This window comes from Mchenga conophoros, unplaced genomic scaffold (genome assembly GCF_057382185.1).
Source record: "Mchenga conophoros isolate Kocher_MC1m ecotype Shallow Benthic unplaced genomic scaffold, M_conophoros_male_GT1.1 unmapped_scaffold_5, whole genome shotgun sequence".
Classification (NCBI taxonomy): Eukaryota; Metazoa; Chordata; class Actinopteri; order Cichliformes; family Cichlidae; genus Mchenga; species Mchenga conophoros.
Window position 1 is genome coordinate 66586 of NW_028182332.1, and position 21059 is coordinate 87644.

At 45.3% G+C, this 21059-nt stretch overlaps 1 protein-coding gene across 1 annotated transcript in view; it reads left to right on the forward strand.

The window, feature by feature from the left end:
* Nucleotides 1-15894: 15894 nt before the first annotated feature.
* The window catches only part of LOC146546189 (NACHT, LRR and PYD domains-containing protein 13-like), a 47099-nt gene continuing 41934 nt past the window's right edge, over nucleotides 15895-21059 (forward strand). The window contains exons 1-2 of the mRNA XM_085266637.1: nucleotides 15895-15985; nucleotides 18962-19103. Coding sequence (XP_085122763.1) covers nucleotides 15962-15985; nucleotides 18962-19103 — 166 coding nt within the window. The 5' untranslated portion in view covers nucleotides 15895-15961. The remainder of the gene's footprint in view (nucleotides 15986-18961; nucleotides 19104-21059) is intronic.

A 21059-nucleotide genomic window follows, 5' to 3' on the forward strand; every position in this document is an offset into this window, starting at 1 on the left:
ACACACAAACAGCGCCGTTCATGTCCCATTGATCTGCCTAATTCCTTCAACGGGAGCACATTATGGCTGGCGTCCTTTGTCTCCCGCCTTGCTCTCTTCTGTGCGGCAGTAGAGGCGAGGAAAGCCTTCCAAGTCCTTTTGTGCTCCACGTGTCTCTTTGAACAATGAATCGTATTTAGCAACGAGAAAGGAAACGAGGCGCCGCTTGGAAAAGAGAAGAAGGTGGCAATTCAGCGAGCCAGCAGAGAGGAGTCGACGCAGAGAGGGGGGGTTAGTCAGGAAGCCTTTGACTGACACGTGGGTAGAGAGAGGTGACAGGGGCTGGGCAAGGCTTTACGGGGCCTTGAGCACAACTGGGCACCCCGCACTGCAATTTGCTTTTTGTTGATGAAAATCAGCTAAACACTGGGCTCTGTGCAGCCTCCTTCCAGTTAACAGCACAAATGAGCTGAGGGGACCAAAGACGATGCACATTTTTAATTTGCTCACGTTTGGGGCCCCCTGGTGGATGTGGGGCCATCATTAAAGCCTCCACTATGTAATATTTTTTGCAGATATTCATTTTGCCGAAATGAGACATTTTTAAAGCAAAAATAAACAAAAGAAGGTGAGATATCTGCCAGGAAACAATCAGACCGACACGTGACTGATACAAACCATCTCTGGTCTTTGAAACAACAGAGACCTGAGGTACACATTACCCTGAACGACCTCCTGTAAGCGATGTTCATCAATCCACAGTCGCTGTTCCTGTTCCTTGTTTTGCTTGTCAGGGCAAAAATAAAAAAGTGTGTTTTCCACTCGCTGCACAAATCTGCCACCTCCAGTGATTGATGCAGTCAAATTAGATGTATGTGGAACACTGGCTCTGAAAATGAACACATCAACTGATGACCAGCTGTTTCTAATTATTATACACTGGTTAATTAGGACGCTGTGTCACCATCAACGGTGGCGGTAAACTGTGTGAAATTCATAATTCATACTGTGGCATCCAATAAGCTCCCCGATCACGCCAGCATAGCGTGGCGTGGATGGCGAGGCCGTACGGAAAAAGGCCAGGGAGGGTGTGTGTGTGTGTGTGTGTGTGTGTGTGTGTGTGTGTGTGTGTGTGTGTGTGTGTGTGCGCGCGCATTCTTTGTCACGTCTCCAGCTTCTTCCTCTGTGTCTGTCAGCAGGGCGTGCATGTAGGTGGCAGCTTGGAGTGTCTGGATCTCAAAGGTAAGATGAGCCCTCACTCTGTCATTATTAAGCATGACTGTGACTGCATGCTGCACCCAGTCATTTTGTAATGTTTACACACACAAATGCATTTCTGCAATCTGCTGACCAAACAATCCAGTTTACCAGAAGCTGAGATTAGTTTTATATGGTTTTCAAACCAACATCAGATTGAAACACTAAACAGAGCTGATGTGTAACTCAGAGCCCGCTGGTGTGCATGTTTAGGGTCAGGGGTAGGGTTAGGGTGGTTTGCCCATGTTAGAAGCACTATGGTTAGTCACACATCTGGTCCTGTGTACACCAAATCTGTTAGCTAGAAACCAGCCAACAGTTTTTCCAGACACACAAACTATAAACAGGTTAGCCTAAGGTCTGATATGTGCAGTTATTTACATGCTGTGCGACTTAGCTCCGATTGGCTGGTTTCTATATTTCTGATCTTCCCACACACGTGACGCTAACAGGCGAGCTGCAGAGCACTCTGCAGGTTGAAGCATGTTTCTCTCCTCTCTTCTTCACTTTTTACCTTTCCATCAGAAATGCAGAGACACACAGATACCAAAGAGCCAGTATCAGCCTGTGATTCAGACTGCTCCAAATGATGGCCAACATACAGAGAGTGCATGTTAAAGACAGCAGCTTCCTGTTTCTCAAATACTTTTCAGCACGGCGACAAAATGCAACTGAGCCTAAATCCTGGTGCGCTGGTTAAAATGTTCACCTGATCTGGTCTCCAAGCTTTGCTTGTAGCACCAAGGTAGAGCTGACAGTCCTCCAAACCCTGGTCGTGATCTTAATGCTGTTATCCTGAAATAATGCTAAATATAGCATTTGATTTATAATAACAGACGTAAATCCTGGTTCACATCTTAGCCTTGAACCCAAACCGCTTTGCAGTGCAGTTTATATGCTGACACTGTGGGAACAAACAGACAAGGATGAAATAAATGGATGTTGACCAAACCCTAACCGTGGCTGGGTTGTCTGTTTCCTGGTGGAGAGGCTAAGCTTGACTTAACCTGACACAAATATCAAATCGTTATCATCAACTGAATTTAAACACAATCTAGTCCTGCTGATTAAAGTACAGTTTAGCTCTGAATGAAACTAATCCAGTCTCCCCTCAGTCTGTCGGCCGGTGATTTGACTGCATATAACTGGCTGAAGTTTTAAATCCAAGCTGGACGCTCTTCTCCTGTTAGAGGTCTTTAAACGTGCTAATATGGAGAGCGGGAGCCACATCTGCATACAGCAGCAGTGTAAACTTGTGCGTGATGCCATGATGGGCGTCACTGTCGTCACGCACTGATGACATCTGACTGCGGGTGCTGCTGCCTTATTATCTTTCCGACGCAGGGCGGATTAGAAAAAATGGGATTTCAGATGGCTCTCCCTTCAACCCCACACGCCCTCTGCCATCGCTCAGTTAGGTGATTATTGTTAAAACAGAGGGGAAAAATCATTTTAGAAATAATTATGATAGTAATTATCGTTTCCCCTTCTTGGCCAGGGAGATAAGAATGAACCCAGGAGATAGAGCAAAGGGGGAGAGACTAAGAGTCTTAAAAGTCACATGAATTTGCCTGATCAGTCACAGCTTAATGTGGAGTGTGACTTCTGAGCAGGCTGGAGTGACTTCCTACAGTAATCAGATTGCAAAGTGGTAACATCAAACCCTACAATGGCCTAAAGAGCTCAACGCTCTGAAAAGTAAGAAAATACCTTTATTAATTTGACAACACGTGCTGCAGTTACACATGACACCGTGCTGAAACCTGCAGCGACACAGTAACAGTGGAGCAGTTCATCAGGTTTGAACTGAAGGAGACGTGTTCTTAGTGAGCTGTCCTCTGTATTTGCCTGCTTTCTTGAACTGTATTGAATTTGGGCCTCGATAATCCCAACAAACACTAAGAAACAGGGATTAGTGACAAAAATCAGAAAAGCACTTTTCTAAATGCGAACCCTCATATTTCATATTTCAGTGTAAAATGTGGTATCTGTATTAATTCATTGATATTGTAAGTGGAATTAATGACTGACCTGAGATCAGCTAAATCACACATGCTTAGGCTATGAATGCAAAGCAGAGATGTTATGTTTTCATTTAAAACTAAAATCCCAGCCACGTGTACAGCGGTCCCTCGCTATAACGTGGTTTTTACTGCGCATTGTGTTCTGCGTCCTGATTGGCTGTAGATCATTGTCAAGCCGTGTCTCCTGTACAGTGCAGAGTGCGTTCAGCTTGTCAAATTTAAACTAATCTTCGATCCTAGCAGTGTGACTCTGAAGTGCTGCACTGTGTGTTTGTAAGTTTCTCCCCAACAAACTCAACAATGTCGACGAAACGTTGTCACCTGCCTTTGGTTTCATTCTGTAACAGTGGACTTATTTTTCTACGAAAGTTTGAACTTTGAGAGTTTAAACGAGAGAAAAGGGAAAATGTTCATGCCTGTGTGAGAGAACTCTATAAAGTGTGTAGTGAGGGCTTTGACAGCCTTAAAACATCTGTGATAGTTGGCTACTTAGCTGATGTCATCTATCGCAGTAACTAGCTGTGTCCCAAAACGTCGGCTGCATCCTTCAGAGGACCCGGCCTTCGTGGTCTACGTGGGCCGGGTCCTCCGAAGACCGAGAAGACCAGAAGTGCGAGGCTGTGAAATGGGACGGTCTTGCCTTCAGATCTGCGTCACCGCTGTCTCGGTGGAGTTTAACAAACTCGGCCGTCTGCTCCTTGCTAACTAAAATATTACAGGACAGTGGAGTAAACTCTCGACCGTCTCACACTTTTCTGTTTGACGTTTATTCAGCTGTGTGAAAACCCCGGAGGATTAATAAAGTTTTATCTAATCTAATCTAATAACTTTAATCTCAGCCAAACCGATTTACTCAGGAACAAATAAAACACTGAAAAAAGCCAAACAGTAACAATAATAAAAGTTATCAGAGTGACTTATATATCATGTTTAACCCGAGTAGTGAAAGAGCGCAGGGGGTTTGAAGACAATGAAGCCGGGAGTCCGCTGTTATTGACCCGGGTGGACGAGCGGGTGGACAGACGTCTCCGAAAACGTCGGAGCGCTTTTGCAAATATGCGATATCTTGATAAACCGAGCAGATATTTGAGGTTTACAGCTACATTCTCGCCTGGAAATATGTTAAAACTTTATTTTGTGACCCAGAAAGAGGAATAAGAATAATATTAAAACTTAGTAGCTGCCGCCATTGTTGGAAACTGGAATGGGCTGAGCCGCGCTATGAATTCTGGGAAATGGTGGGACACGAAGGACCTCCATCCTCCAAATCTGGTGAAAAGGAGGACGCGTTTGTTCGCCAGATTCGGAGGAGTCTACGAATTGGGACAGCCTTCATCGCGTTGCTGTGACGTAATCGGTCTACAGATGCACCCTGGGAGGATGCAGCCGACGCTTTGGGACACAGCTTCTGTGTGTGTCTATGTAGAAACTGCAGATGGTCAGATCAACAGCAACAGTATTTTATCTGCCATTGTAGAAATTCACGTAACGTAAACAATAATATGTTGTCCATATTGACATGTCAGCAGCAAACTCAGTAAGGCTGTGATTATAAGCAATGTTTCAGCTGAAGTACCAGGGGCCCAAGAATGTGCCAAGAAAATATCCCCCATAGCATTACACCAGCAGCATGAGCTTATACTGGTACAAGGTGGGTTCATTCTTATACCAAGCTCTAACTGTACTAGACACTTTCTGACTCATGTCCCCACTTTTTAACTTTACACGGTTTTTTATATTTCTTTGGTTCCTCAAAGGTTCCAATAAAAAATATATGTAGAAGTTTGGTGTCTCCCATCGGGACTTGGGGACTTGTAGTCCATGCCATGCACAGATTTTCCTGTACACTATCCCTACCACATGGTTGTACCTCTCAGTGTACGCAGTCCCAACTTAAACCTTCTACTATGTGTTGGATAGTCTCCAGGCACCTTTGCATAGTCTGCAACTAGGCCTTTTCTAGCCACTAAGACCAGCTCATTAGTCCTGCTTACCTTCTGCAGGTTTTTGGCTGTGGCTGCCTTCTATTAAAGTCCTGCTGACCTTTTGTCCATGTAGTTGTTTTATAAATCTATTATTATGCCTCGTTGCAGCTCCATGTCTCTGCATCACCTTTGTAACCATTTGACTTCACATCCACTCTTCTCTGTAGATCTGAGTGAGGTAGATTAGTGAGTCAGTGTCATGCATGCAGCTTTATGCATGCACAGGAGGTGGCTTGCGTTCGCTCCACTGTGGAATCTGTCCTGTATCTGCTCCTAATGATAAGCTGGATTAAGAGGTTGAGGCCTGTGAAGAACACCTGATGGTAACTTTGGGAGTTGGCCTGCAGTGTTTTCTTCTACGTTCCCTTTGGGTTCCTGGTGAACATGATCAGCGTGCAGGAAACTGACTCGTAGGCTGTCCAGTTGCTGTCCCTAGTGTTACCGTCTCGTGTGCAGCTGTATCAACCAGTTACTGGTGTTTTGGCTCTCTGGTGTTATCTCCAGTACCGTTTATGAGCTGTGCTCATGTACTGACTCGTGTGCCTACTCACCTTGGTTCTAACGTGTTGCGTATAACCTCTCTAACTGGAATAGTAGCATTTGATCAGTTTTATCAGTCGTTTTACATGCCTCAGCATTTTAAAATAGCATTAAACATGTTTTGTATTGCATCTCCTCTGCCCACAAACAAAACACGACAGATGGAACATGGTATTAATTAAGTCATGTTGAGTATTTTACCAAAATAAAATAAATGAGTTCTGAAGTTTTACACGGACAGGAGCAATGAATAACAACTACATATTAACACTGCAGCTAAAATGTGAATTTGGATTTAATTTACACAAAACAAACCACATTCTGCTGTTGCATGTTTATAGCACCATTTCCTGCAGAGGTGTGCCCATCACTGAGTCTGTTACACATTGGGCAGTTTTTATGCTCTCCAGCGAGTAGTGCGGTGCTCTGAACGGATAATTGGAGGTGAGCTTCCCTCCCTCCAAGACATCTACAGGAAGCGGTGCCTGAGGAAAGCGGGGAGGATCATCAAGGACTCCAGTCACCCCAGCCATAAACTGTTCAGACTGCTTCCATCAGGAAGGAGGTTCTGCAGCATCCAGTCCCATACCAGCAGACTGAGAGACAGCTTCTTCCATCAGGCCATCAGACTGCTGAACACGTCATAGACACCTCAGCTTCACTACTGGAACTTCAACATTATGCACTCCACACTGTACAGTAATGCCACTGTTTTGCACATGTCTCACTCTGTATATTTTTATATATTTTATTATTATTATTATTATTATTTTATTTTATTTTTTTACTATTTAATTTGTAAAAATGTGTATACACACACACACACACACACACACACACACACACACACACACACGTAGGAAAATATTTAGTATACACATCCAGAAATGCATACACTATTATATATTGTACATATATTTATTAGTTTCAGGTTGGCCATTCTTGTATTTTGCTCGTTTGTGTTGTTGTGTTTGCACATCTCTGTTGCTTGTGAAGCTCGCACACAAGAATTTCACTCGCATGTGCTGTGCCAGTGTGCCTGCACATGTGATGTGACAATAAAAGTGATTTGATTTGATTTGATTTGATTATGTTGCACCAGTTTTATGGTATCATTTGATTGTCGTGGTTTCTATTACACGAAGCTTCTGGAGATGACTACTGGTTTGTAGTTGTGGTATATGAACAAAATAGGAATAATTTGAATGTCATTATTACGATATGTCAGTATGATTGACGTTTGAACAAAACATACTTCTCTGTGTGATGTTATGAGTATAAAGTGGCATCAACGTGACTTCCTCAAGTAAATTATAAAAACATAATTAAATGTATTAGTTGTAATTCACCACTGGGTTCTGGCACAGAGGATAAGTTGCCAGTTTAGACATTGTTATATGTATATTGCTATTATATACCATTAAACTGTTATTTCACATTCAGTGTGCAGGTAAAGTAATCAGACTACATTTAGCAGCTTCAGAAGTTGAGGTGCTGTGTTATTGATTACGATGGTTTGCAGGCAGACAGTAATCAATGGACCCTCCAACATTCACATCTTGGAAGTCCAATCATGAAAAACTGGAGCTGTCATTATTTCTCTTTCTGTGTTTCTGATTAACTCTCAGAACTTTATTAAAAGAAAACACACACACAGATAAACTTTGCTTATAAGGGAAGTTGTTTTGTCGTGATTTTTGCTGAAATGTTCATTTCAGAAAAAAAGGATAAAGCACATTTAGAGTAGTGCAATTTTGCCTGTTAGCAAACAGCCTCCCAATTATCTTCCCTTTGATTGCTTGCCTCCATCAAGGTGAGCGATTAGACCACCGCTCCTGTGAAGCTCTGGAAGTCGTCCTGAAATCGCTGCACTTTGATTTCATCAATCTGCAGGCAGCCCAACTGGAAGAAAATGTGAGTTTTATGAGCAAAACTTATTTTGCTCATCTTCATCTTCCAGTTGCAATACAGTTTCATATTCAGGCCTTCCCTTGTATCAGATTAGAGGCTATTTTTTTCCTTCCAAAGAAACTTCATAACATTCCTGTCAAATTTGGGGCCTTGCTTTCTTTATTTTTTTCCCTCTGCTTTTTTTTTCTATTCCAGGGAGCATCGTCCTTGTTGGATATGATTTTGTACTATGAATCTACAACACATCTTGACATTTCTGACAACAGCAGTATGGGAACATCGAGTTGGAGGGCCCTCGCTCATTTGATAAAGCAGGTTGGCTGACGCAGTGGAATAGCAATCTTTTCATGTAGGCTATCTCCCAGGGATAATGTACATCCTGCAAAGTGAGTTTGTGGCACATTACCGGGACTGAAGATGCAGGGCAGAGCAAACCGGGTGAGAAGTTCTGCTATGAACATCAACACAAACGCTGGATTATCACAACTAGCATTAGCAGGCATAGCTCGTTAGCTCTGAGGGTTAAGTGACTGTTAGATTAATATCATCAGGGAGGGACAGAAGGAGAAATTTGACTTTGAGTCCACGTAAAGACCAAAGGACTGTCGAAGCTTCTTTGGTGCTGCTGCATTTTAACCCACGGCTTGGTAAGAGCTGTGGCACATGTTGTGGCAATAACAGTGGATCTCACTGACTATGGTAAATGTCACAACAGTATAAATATTTATGGTTTTGTGAAGTGTTAGAATTCAAATGAAATGAAGGCAAAAAAATGAAAATATGACGAGCACGGGAAGGAACAGTTCAATTCAGTTTTATTTACACAGTTTTATTTATATTGTAAGGTCGACCCTACAATAACACATACAGAGAAAAACCCAACAATCACATGACGCCCTATGAGCAAGCACTTTGGTGACAGTGGGAAGGAAAAACTCCCTTTTAACAGGAAGAAGCCTCCGGCAGAACCAGGCTCAGGGAGGGGCGGGGCCATCTGCTGTGATTGGCTGGGGCGAGAGAAGGAAGACAGGATAAAGACATGCTGTGGAAGGGTTAACATATCTCTGCATTAGCTTTGTTGTAAGTGTTTGGTTCATTTTGCTACAATTATGACTTAATAATTATTTATAGTTTCACTTTTAGTTTTAATATCAGGGCTTTCATCTCGGGGTCTGTGTGGGGACCAGCCTTGGTCCACTCTTTGTGAAGCCCTCCAGTGGTTTCAATGAACATTTATTGTTGCTTGTTCAGTTTTCCTTCCAATCAACTTTCCGTTAGCAGTTTTCCAAACAGCACTCAGTGAGCAGCCGGCCTTTTCAGCAATGACCTTTGGTGGTTTACCTTACAGAGGGTGTCAATTATCGTCTAGTGACAGGTCAGCAGGCTTCCCCATGATTGTGGTTGCGTGTACTGAACTAGACTCAAACTAGAAATGAAATTTCCTGATAAGTTGAGATTTTCATGAACTATAAATCATAATCACCAAAATGTAAAAAGTAAAAAATCATTTTCTATGTAATGAAAATGTTTAGCTTTTTGAATAACTTATGAAAATTTAACCTTTTCTCATTTTTGAGATCTACTTTGATAACCTTGGCCGAGACACCCATATCTGCCCCAACAGCTGTCCATATCCTCCAGCAGCATGGACCTAACCTCCCTGTCACTCAGGGTTGTTCTTTCTCCGGGTTTTTTCCCAGTGTTTGATGTCAGGGAGGACAGACAGGTCAGTCCACTGTTCGAGTGCGAGTCCTTAGAAGCACCTTCTCCACTTGTCTTTCCACAGGTCTGAGTGTTTGACAGCCGCTGGTGAAGCTCTTTCTTTCAATATTCATCCTCCCCTTCTCTTCTTTTCTACTCTTGGTCAGATCAGACATTCTGACGAGTCTTTTTTCTGCAGTTGTCTGTATTCACTCTGTCTGCACTGTGTGTGTGTTTCAGAGTGTGTGTCTCTACAGACTGGATGTCTGCAATGTGGCCTTGGTCGACTATCCTGTCCAGGCTCTGTCTAAAGCGCTACGGAGCAGCCGGCTCACAGTGCTGCACCTTCAGCATGTTCAGCTCAGCGGGATGCCGCTGTACACACTGGGTAAGACGTGTCCGTGTGCATCGCCCTGCACTCGCAGGCTGTTTTTTTGCAGCGATTTTTAAAAATGTACTTTTGAAATAGTGTCTGTGTATATAGCATTTGTGTGTGCATGGATTTAAAAATGTGGGTTTTTGTGCACGTTTATATGTGTGCATGCATGCGTGGGGGTTTGTGTCCTGGCTGCCAGAGCCTTTATAGACATGTGCAGTGGTGTGTAAAGTGACAGGTAAGAGATTAGGCCTTTAATCCAGGTCCAGACCTGCAGGGAGGGTCACAGGTCAAAATCTGGTCCTGCTGGCCACAGAACACACACTCGTGCACACACACACACACACACACACACACACACACACACACACACACACACACACACACACACACACAGTTTGTAGTCGTGTATTGTTAGATACATATTAGGACGTAATGGGATGTGCACACACAGCTATACATGTTTACAGCATACGAAGACCCACAAATGATTCAAACTTCAGTACATCTATCTGACATTCACTGATTTTGTGACCTCTCAACACTGTGGAAGGACAAGGAAAGGAGAGGCTTTAGGATGGTGACTAGGAAGGTTGCAGGACTTTATGTTCGTGACCTGTGCACAGACACACACACACACCTACAAACACACAATCACTGGGTGAGTATATAGCACAGAAATACACAAAAGGCTAACAGAACACCCAGGGTGGGTACACAGATGGACAGATATATAGCATCTCTCTCACACACACACACACACACACACACACACACACACACACACACACACACACACACACACACAGTGTTACAAAGAAAGGAAGAGTTTGATTAAATAATAAGTGCAACGTGAGTAGTTATTAATAGCCTTAAGGAGGCAAACCAGACAGTGATGTAGCAGTAAATTTATCGCAGCGCCCAAAGTGCTCTATGGAAAACTAATTTTCTTGCTTTAAAGCCGCTTTAATTATAATCCCACAACAATCACAGGACGATGTGGTTCTTTGAATCCTGGTACATGAACTGGTGTAATAATAAATCCGTCTCTGTGTCCGACTGGGACACAAATATCAAAGACAGCATCTGATCTCCTCTCAGCTGGGAGCAGGCAAAGACCCAAATGGACACAGTGTGCCGCCCACTCCCAACTTGTTCCTCCAACATTTGCAGCTCCTTCCTGGATTTCTTTGATATTTTCAGGCTGCTAAAGATTCTGCTCCTCCCATGCTCATCATCACCCCACTCCTGCCTCTGCTATTACCGAGGCCCACTGGCGCCCTCCTCCTCCTTCCCTCCCAGCAGGGGGTCCCAGCTGAGGATCATTGCCTTCGATTCGAGGGGCTTGTGATTGCGGGATTGGGTGCTAGCAGTGGAGTCGACCGGATCAATCCCACTGATACCACCATTTGGTTCCTACTGTGCCTGATGACAATGTTGGCATTCCACATGCAGCCCAACAGGCTTGATCAAATCTGCAGCATCGATCTGGATGGAAGGGCAGCGAGGACCTAGACAACACAGACACATGTACAGTACACAGGGAACGCCCACAGCGCACACATAAATACAGAATATGTCTACAAAAACAGCGTCTCAGCTGCGATAAAGAAGTGAAAAGACTAGTAACGATGGTGTGCACAGTGATATTTGGAGCAGAGGGTCGCGGAGCTTCGCTGGTGCTTTGTTAGGTCTCCTGTGCTGAATACTCTGCTGTTAACAATGGCTTCAAGGAGAAACACTTCTTTGGTATAATTACTGAAAGAGATTTTCAGTAATTACACTTTGTGCTGTGCTCCTGTTTTCATGTTCAGTCAGTCCTACCCAGCTGGCCTGTGTTGGCACTCACAGGACAGACTAGTACAGTGGCACAAAGTTCATAACATTAGCTTCATTTGGTTAGGGCTCAGATTTCCTAGATTTGAGATGTATTTGGGCCATGATCCAGAACACCTCCCACCGTGAGCAAGAAGCAGGAGCTTTCGATAGCTGTGTGCGATACTGCATATTTCGGTATCGATCCGATACCAAGTAAACACGGGCCAGATCGCCGATACTGAAATCGATACCGATACTTTTCAATAAATAAGGTGGATGCTCATTGAATTGCTAAATCTCAATTAATTAAATTAATTTAAATAGTTAAAACCCAGGACATAATTAGCACAAAGTTTATAATTAAATAGAAAACGTTTTATTATCATTTTTTTTAGAAACATGTTAAATAAAAAGTGCCGCAAACCAGGAAACAAATGAAAACAAACAAGTACTGTTGAGAAACTATAACACTAAAATTACAATTAAAATCCTCAACAACAAACACAACAACTGGTGAAAATATAAATATAAGTAAACAACCCCCAAAGCGTCTAAGTCACGTGACGGCGCAGCATCTAAACACAAGAGGGGGGAGGAGCAAAGTGTGCCTGCGCTGACACAGGAGCGGCGAGTCCGGCGACCTGGCTGTTGGTCTTTGCTGAAGCACAGCACAGCAAACAAGAGCAGAACTGAAAGTAAAGAATCGACCAGGCTAGTATCGATCTGATACCGATGCTGACTTGGTATCAATAAAATCGATATTTGGATCGATCCGCCAGCACTAGTTTTAGATTCCACCCTCACCAATGGAGTAAATGGTAAATGGCCTGTATTTATATAGCACTTTACACAACCAGTCATCCACCCATTCACACACACATTCACACACTGGTGATGGCAGCTACATTGTAGCCACAGCCACCCTGGGGCGCACTGACAGAGGTGAGGCTGCCGGACACTGGCGCCACCGGGCCCTCTGACCACCACCAGTAGGCAACGGGGGAAGTGTCTCGCCCAAGGACACAATGACCGAGACTGTCCAAGCCGGGGCTCGAACCGGCAAACTGGGAGGATGGATAGCTCTGCTAACAAGGACATGATCTTCCCTTCACATCAGTAAACAGTGCACAAACGTGTCATTAACATCTTTTTCACACTCACATAGTTTCTTCAGGGATTATTAAAGTATTGTAATTCTGAAGTCTGTCATTGTGAGTTCCAACCCTAGCCCCGAAGAAAAAGGTTGTATTTTTGGAAAATATCAAATCAATTGATGTTTGTCTGATAATCTGCTGATTACCCAGACAAAACAATTTAAAAAAAATAAATAAACACCCAGCACGCCCCTGCGGGCGGTTTATCCTTCAAGCTCGGGTCCTCTACCAGAGGCCTGGGAGCTTGAGGGTCCTGCACAGTATCTTAGCTGTTCCCAGGACTGCGCTCTTCTGGACAGAGATCTCCGATGTTGTTCCCGGGATCTGCTGGAGCCACTCGCCTAGCTTGGGAGTCACCGCACCTAGTGCTCCGATTACCACGGGGACCACCGTTACCTTCACCCTCCACATCCTCTCGAGCTCTTCTCTGAGCCCTTGGTATTTCTCCAGCTTCTCGTGTTCCTTCTTCCTGATATTGCTGTCATTCGGAACCGCTACATCGATCACTACGGCCATCTTCTTCTGTTTGTCTACCACCACTATGTCCGGTTGGTTAGCCACCACCATTTTGTCCGTCTGTATCTGGAAGTCCCACAGGATCTTAGCTCGGTCATTCTCCACCACCCTTGGGGGCATCTCCCATTTTGACCTCGGGACTTCCAGGTTATACTCGGCACAGATGTTCCTGTACACTATGCCGGCCACTTGGTTATGGCGTTCCATGTATGCCTTGCCTGCTAGCATCTTGCACCCTGCTGTTATGTGCTGGATTGTCTCTGGGGCATCTTTACACAGCCTGCACCTGGGGTCTTGCCTGGTGTGATAGACCCCAGCCTCTATGGATCTTGTGCTCAGAGCTTGTTCTTGTGCTGCCATGATTAGTGCCTCTGTGCTGTCTTTCAGTCCAGCTTTGTCCAGCCACTGGTAGGATTTCTGGATATCAGCCACCTCCTCTATCTGCCGGTGGTACATACCGTGCAGGGGCCTGTCCTTCCATGATGGTTCCTCGTCTCCCTCCTCTTTCTTGGGTTTCTGCTGCCTGAGGTATTCACTGAGCACTCGGTCAGTTGGGGCCATCTTCCCAATGTATTCTTGGATGTTCGTTGTCTCATCCTGGACTGTGGTGCTGACACTCACCAGTCCCCGGCCCCCTTCCTTCCGCTTAGCGTACAGCCTCAGGGTGCTGGACTTGGGGTGAAACCCTCCATGCATGGTAAGGAGCTTTCTTGTCTTTATGTCAGTGGCTTCTATCTCCTCCTTTGGCCAGCCTATTACCCCAGCAGGGTACCTGATCACGGGCAGGGCGTACGTGTTGATGGCCCGGATCTTGTTCTTACCATTCAGCTGACTCCTCAGGACTTGCCTGACCCTCTGCAGGTACTTGGTGGTTGCAGCTTTTCTAGCGGCCTCTTCATGGTTCCCATTTGCCTGCGGGATCCCCAATTACTTGTAACTGTCCTCTATGTCTGCAATGTTGCCTTCTGGTAGTTCAATCCCCTCAGTTCTGACTACCTTCCCTCTCTTTGTTACCATCCGACTACACTTCTCCAGTCCGAACGACATTCCAATGTCATTGCTGTATAGCCTGGTAGTGTGGATCAGTGAATCAATGTCTCGTTCATTCTTGGCATACAGCTTGATGTCATCCATGTACAGGAGGTGGCTGACAACTGCTCCGTTCCGTAGTCTGTATCCGTAACCAGTCTTGTTAACGATCTCACTGAGGGGGTTCAGGCCTATGCAGAACAGCAGTGGGGACAGAGCATCTCCTTGGTAGATCCCGCACCTGATGGTGACTTGTGCTATGGGCTTGGAGTTGGCCTCTAGTGTTGTACGCCACATCCCCATTGAGTTCCTGATGAAGGCTCTTAGGGTCCCATTGATCTTGTACAATTCTAGGCATTCCAGTATCCAGCTGTGGGGCATTGAGTCATAGGCCTTCTTGTAATCAATCCAGGCAGTGCACAGGTTGGTCAGTCTGGTCTTGCAGTCTCGGCTGATTGTTCTGTCTACCAGTAGCTGGTGTTTTGCGCCTCTGGTATTCTTGCCAATTCCTTTCTGTGTCCCGCTCATGTATTGACCCATGTGCCTGTTCATCTTAGCCGATATGATGCCTGACAGGAGCTTCCATGTAGTACTGAGGCAGGTTATTGGTCGGTAGTTGGAGGGGACCGGTCCCTTCTTGGGGTCCTTGGGGATCAGGACCGTCCGACCTTCGGTTAGCCATTCCGGGTGTCTCTCGTCAACTAGCAGCTGGTTCATTTGTGCTGCCAGACGCTCGTGGAGTGCAGTCAGCTTCTTTAGCCAGTAGGCGTGAACCATGTCGGGCCCTGGTGCTGTCCAACTCTTCATTCTGGAGACCCTTTCTTGGATATCTGCCACTGTGATGGTAAATAAAAGATATATATCTATATATACATATATATAGAGACAGAGAGAGAGAGAGGATGCTGCTGTGTAGCATAGGCTCAAGGTTACGGTAATCGCTGAGGACTTAGAGTTCAGCGTATTAACCTGCAAGAATAACTGAAGTAATGTAAAGCCATGATGTAAAGCTTTGCATTTGCCAGCTTAGTTGTCCTATCATAACTTGTCCATTCCAGTTGGTGCACTGAAGACAAACCAGGCGCTGCGAGAGCTACACCTTGCTAATAACCTGTTGAACAGCTACCAGGATGCCCTTCATCTGAGAGACCTACTACGGTTCAACAATACTCTGCAGACACTGGAGCTCAGCAACAATGCTGTAGCAGATGCTGGTAAATGTTCATACATAAATCCTAGAACTACATGGTTCACAGTCTACTATGTAGATGTGTGGTGAGATGGGCCCTGAGTTATACAGTCATAAAACAGGTGAAGACAAACAAGGATAAGTCCATGGCTGAACCCTTACTGCTCATACATTACAGGGAGATGAAGTGTGCAAACATGCACAGACCAACTATTATTATTTCACTAATACAGACATGCGGATGTGTAAGGCACATAGCAACTTACATCAGAGTCACTACAACCAACACTCCCACCATACATCTGGAAGTGCCATTTAACTCCAGCACAGACAACAATGAAAGTTTGTCTGTGCCGTCTGCTAATAAACATATTTTACTGTTTGTTTTCCGAGGTTTGGAGGAGCTGTGTGACGGTCTGAGACGGCAGAAAGGAGGTCTCAAGGTCTTACTGCTGAGGAATAACCAGATTACTGTAAAAGGCATGGAGCATCTGGCTAAAACTCTGGTGAGGAACAAAGTGTTGGTTCTTTATGTGGAACAAAATCCAATAATGTGAAGAGTCAGCCAAAGGGTTGAATTAATACAGTGTCCGGTCATTTTGAGCCGTGTAAAGACATTAAGGACGACGGTGTTAGTGACAGTTAGCATTAGGGTTGCTAACTGTGGCTAGCAGAGGAAACACACGACTCTCAGAGCGTGTTTTAGGACCACTGAAGCTGTGGAGACATGTATGTGCCATCACTGCCACTGAAGCAAAGTGAAAACAGAAGAAACAGGTATGAACCAAACTCAGCGTACGCCTGTGCGGCGCACCAACATGGATAATATCATGAAAGAAGGCAAACTTACTCACAGGGGTCACCACAGTGTCCTGACACAATCCCAGAAGTGTGAAGCACTACTCAGTGTAAAACAGTTCGAGCATGTGAATAAACCACACCCAGGCCAATCCTACATGTGTGGCTGGATGTCTACAAGTCATCGCTTCTTCTAGGTCGACACACCCTGAGTTAATGTGTGAAATACTACATTAAAGAAGGCTTAGCAGCAGAGATTCAGACTAATCAGGAAAATGTTTGCTGAGTTCAGTCATTTTTATAGGCTTTTATTTTTGCAACAAGAATCTTTCTGGCACTTCCACTTTGGCTTAACTTTTTAGACCTGATGCTGTGTCCATCTTCTTATACAGTCTATGCATAAGTGATGTGTTTCATGTCAGCTGCTTGCCTCTGAGCGTCTGCACACACACCTATGATGTACTGATACTACACGTCTGCAGCATTTCATCTAGAAAAGCTACATTTACATTACACATCTATCATTCGGGTCCATGTTTGTCATGTGACGTCTCATCATTGCAGTGTTTCTTGTAAAATGTAACTGTGAACACTGAATAGTTCAGCACGCTTCAGCGACACCAGCACGACATGCTGTCCAATCACGTGTGAAGGCAAAAATGTTTATTCTTGTCTCACATGGCTCGCTGCCTGGCTTCTGACTGTCTCGATGCCATGAATTGTACAAATGGAACTAATGGCTCACTTTTAGGCAGCCGGCTGCACCCATGAAAGGCGACGACACAAACGTGCACACCGCCGACTGACACTCAGAGCAGGTCAGCATCAGGTTAAGGTGTTGAGGGTTAACATTCATGCAGGTTTGCAACTGCAGGTTTGTCATATCAAGTTTTTACCTTATTTTTAAGTTGTGATGATAAAACGACACCAGTCATACTGTCAGTAGAGGTCTGACAGCGTGCCTAATATGAATGTTGATCTCAAACCTGCGCTCACTGCCAGCTTTAGTAGTCATGCAGTGCATCTTTATGTTCTTTGGATCCTGCTTTTGTGCACATTTCCAAGATGAGAATATCACTTTGGTGGTGGAGATTAGACGATCCAACGTGGTTGTTAAGATTCGAGGGCGTTAATAATGAGTTCATTTTATGGGTTATACTTTTTAAGGAAACATCTTTTATGTTACTGACACTAGGCTTGTTTAGCATGTGGCTGAAATACAGTGAAACCTGTTGGCATCTGTCTGACGAGCGCTGCTAAACCAAGAGCCAGGACGGTGTTCTCTTGGAGAGCGGTCAGCAAAGACTCGACCCGAGCTTCATTTCCAGCTGATACTTGGTGCTTCCCTCTGTGTGGAGTTGTGGAACATGAGCCTGGAGAGATGAGTCCAACCTCCCAGCATCGTTGCACAGTCCTAATAACATGCATTCCTTCTGTGTGATTGGCAGCATAAACTGTACCCTCCTGTCATGTGAGTGGCGATTGTAAAAGTCAAAAGGCTGGAAATTAAAGGCCTCTCTCTCTGTCTCAGCACACACACACACTTCCCCAAAAGAAGGAACAGTTTGATTAAATAATAGATGTGTGCTAAGAAGGGCTGCTCATGCAGCCTGCCAGTCACAGGGATAAGTAGGTGTCCTTGCAGGCCGTAATGATGATAATTAGAGCCATAGCTGGTTGTGTCGAATATGATGATGAAGAGAGCTGTTATTAACCTTTCTGCTTGGTGTATCTGCGTTTTCTCTCTGTCCTCCGGGCTGGTTTAGTCCTTTGGAGGCCTGAGAGAGCGGGGGCAGACAAAACCTGCTCAACGTCAAATTGGACGGAAACTCTAAGCAGGGCTTTTCCGAGGTGGACGTGTCACCGAGAGCGCCAGCTTTGCCTGTTTCTGCTGCTTTTTTGTTTGAAGCCAGCACGGCATGTGTGAAAGCATACTGTGTTTTTGGTGGTTTCACACTCCTGCACCCCCCTCAGACTTCTCACTCGAACCCTCCCGTGGTTTACGTTTGACAGGTTTCAACCATGCTTGACTCTCACACACTCTCAACCATGCAGTTGCCTCTTTAATTGTCTGCTATTATCCCTCGTGCATATCCATTCAGGGAGGCTCTCCCTCCCTCTCCTCCTCCCCTCTTCACCGGAGAAGCTTCTCGCCACGCGTCGGATGCGGCGCTGCCTCCGTGTGCCGTGACTCAGTGAGGGAAAGGAAAAAAAAGGTGGGGTGTTGGGGGCTCTCGAGTGTGTTTGTTGTCACTGCGGTGCAAATTAACATAGAGGAAGACGCTCTCAGGGTCTGTCAGTTGCTTTCCTAGCTTCCTTTCCACCCCCGCGCTCCCTCTTTCTTCAGAGCAGTGACCAGAGGAGTTTAACAAGGGTGGTGAGGCGAGGGGGCAACCGAGGAGTGGGTGGCGCGTTCCTCTTCAAGCTGCTGGGCAACACGGGCCCCTTGTGCCCTCGACACCCCCACTTTGCTGCACCAGCTAATCAACCTTCAATGCTAATGTGGCTCTGGAGAGTAAAAACAGAAGTTCTGAAGATTAACACGAGAGGAAACATTTTGAAAAGGAAGAATAATCACTGTATAATCACAATGATAATTAAAACTTCTCACACTCACTTGCACAAAGGAACACACAGTGATTAACTGGTGGGTTAAGTAAGTCGTCTTGAACCCTGTGTTGCAGCCAGTGCTGAAGGTCCTGCAGGTCCTGGATTTGAGTGAGAATCTGTTGGGGAACGAGGGGATCCAGATCATCAGGGAACCTCTCATGGTCAACAACTCAGTGCTGCAGCTTGGCCTGGCCCAAGCCAGCATCACCTGTGAAGGTACACCATGTTAGTCTGTGTTCTGCATTTGTAATATAGCTCAAGTTCACTTGTCACGAGATAAAGTGTAGAAAAACATAAGGCTCATGTACAGTCCTGCGTCACGTTGGGTTACTGCACGCAGCATCAGTCAGAAGTAGCTTCTTTGTACAGTAACATTAGCCTTAGGGTCGGGTCCAGATTTGGTGCTGCTGTCTTATTCTTTTTTCCATCGTCTGGGCCTCATATCATCTTTCTAACAAGAGATATTAACAATATTTTAACCACTGAAAAACGCATCTAAGCTCTGCTAGGAAAAAATGAAAAATCAAACAGTTACTTTCACACCTCAGTCTAAATCCAGAAGCTTGTTTCTGCTCACGAAACACTTTGTGACCCACTTTGAGCATCAGTATAATGGGATGTAGTTCACTAGCTGGGCCCACGTCCTCATTTTAGGTTTGACAGTGTTTTAGTAGGTAAAGGTGAATGCTTGGACATGAATTAAGCTGCGGTTTAGGGAAGGCCTCGAAGGGGACTGGCGACGGCTCCCGGGCCTGGCAGATCCCCAAAGAAGGCATCCCCTAAAAGCAGTAATAACTGTGCGACACGAAGGTCGAAGACGTCAGCAGATTTTCGATTCGAGTTATTAATACAGCACCGAACCACAGTGACAGACACCTCGAGACCCTGCAATGATGTCTAGAGGGAAACCCAACAATCATATGACCCCCTATGAGCAGCACTTTGGCGACAGTGAGAAGGAAAAACTCCCTTTTAACAGGAAGAAACCTCCGGCAGAACCAGGCTCAGGGAGGGGCGGGGCCATCTGCTGCGATTGGTTGGGGAGACAGAAGGAGAAGAGGACAAAGACAAGTGCACGGAGAGCGAACGTCGCTCCGTGGTGTGGAGTGGATGAGCTCGGACAATTTGGAAGGAATGGCAGGAGAAGAGATCCAAGGAAGTTGCAAACAACGGAAATCTTAATGGATGAATGAGGGGAACCCTCCTTCAGGGAGCAACGTGGCTCAACTTTGAGCTGAAGCTCTGACGGACAAGAATGCTGGATTTGAGATTTGAGGCAGGGCTTGGCGGCTCGAAGAGCTTGTCAGCTTGTCTTTGAGTAGAAGATGGAGAGGGGGTGCTTAGCTGGTTAATTACTTCAGATAAGGTAACGATAACAACTGAGCTGATTTCTGAATGAACAGAAGAACAGCAGCAGCTTGGGAAGAGTTGATGAATTGAAAGACTGATTAGAGGAAAATAATCTCTATAACAATAACCCCCAAAATCATCCGAGAGCAGAGAGCGAGTCCACTGGACTTCGTGGGAGATGATAAGCCGTTCAGACGCAGTCAGAACCGTGAGTCGACTTAGAGAGCGGTCTCGAATGATTCTGTCGAGGCGGGATGCCTGATGAGGCTAGTGAAAGCACATGAGAAGTGAAGGGACCGTTTGGATGTCTTAAAAGGAGTGATAGAGGACAGAACCTGGCATCTCGGTGCCATGAAGGTTCACCTTTGTTTTGCAAAGGCAGGAAAGATGGCAGCGAAACTGGCATCTCGGTGCCGGAAGCATGCTGCTGCATTTACAAATGAAGGAAAAAGAGAGAACCTGGCATCTCGGTGTCACCAGGTTCGCCGGTGCTTTGCGAAAGCAGGAAAGATGGCAGCGAATCTGGCATCTCGGTGCTGAGCAGAGAAACTGGCAACTCTGTATTAGAAAGCGTGCTGCTGCATTTGCAAATGAGGGATAAAGAAGAACCAGGCATCCTGGTGTCAAGCTTGATATTGCATTCGTGAAGGAGGGACAGAGGAAGAGAACCTGGCATGCTGCTGCATTTGCAAATGAGGGACAAAGAGAGAACCTGGCATCTCGGTGCCAGAGGGGTTTACTACTAGGGATGGGTATCGAAACCCGGTTCTTGTTGAGAACCGGTTCCCACTGTTTCAATTCCTTGGAATTGTTTGCCATTTT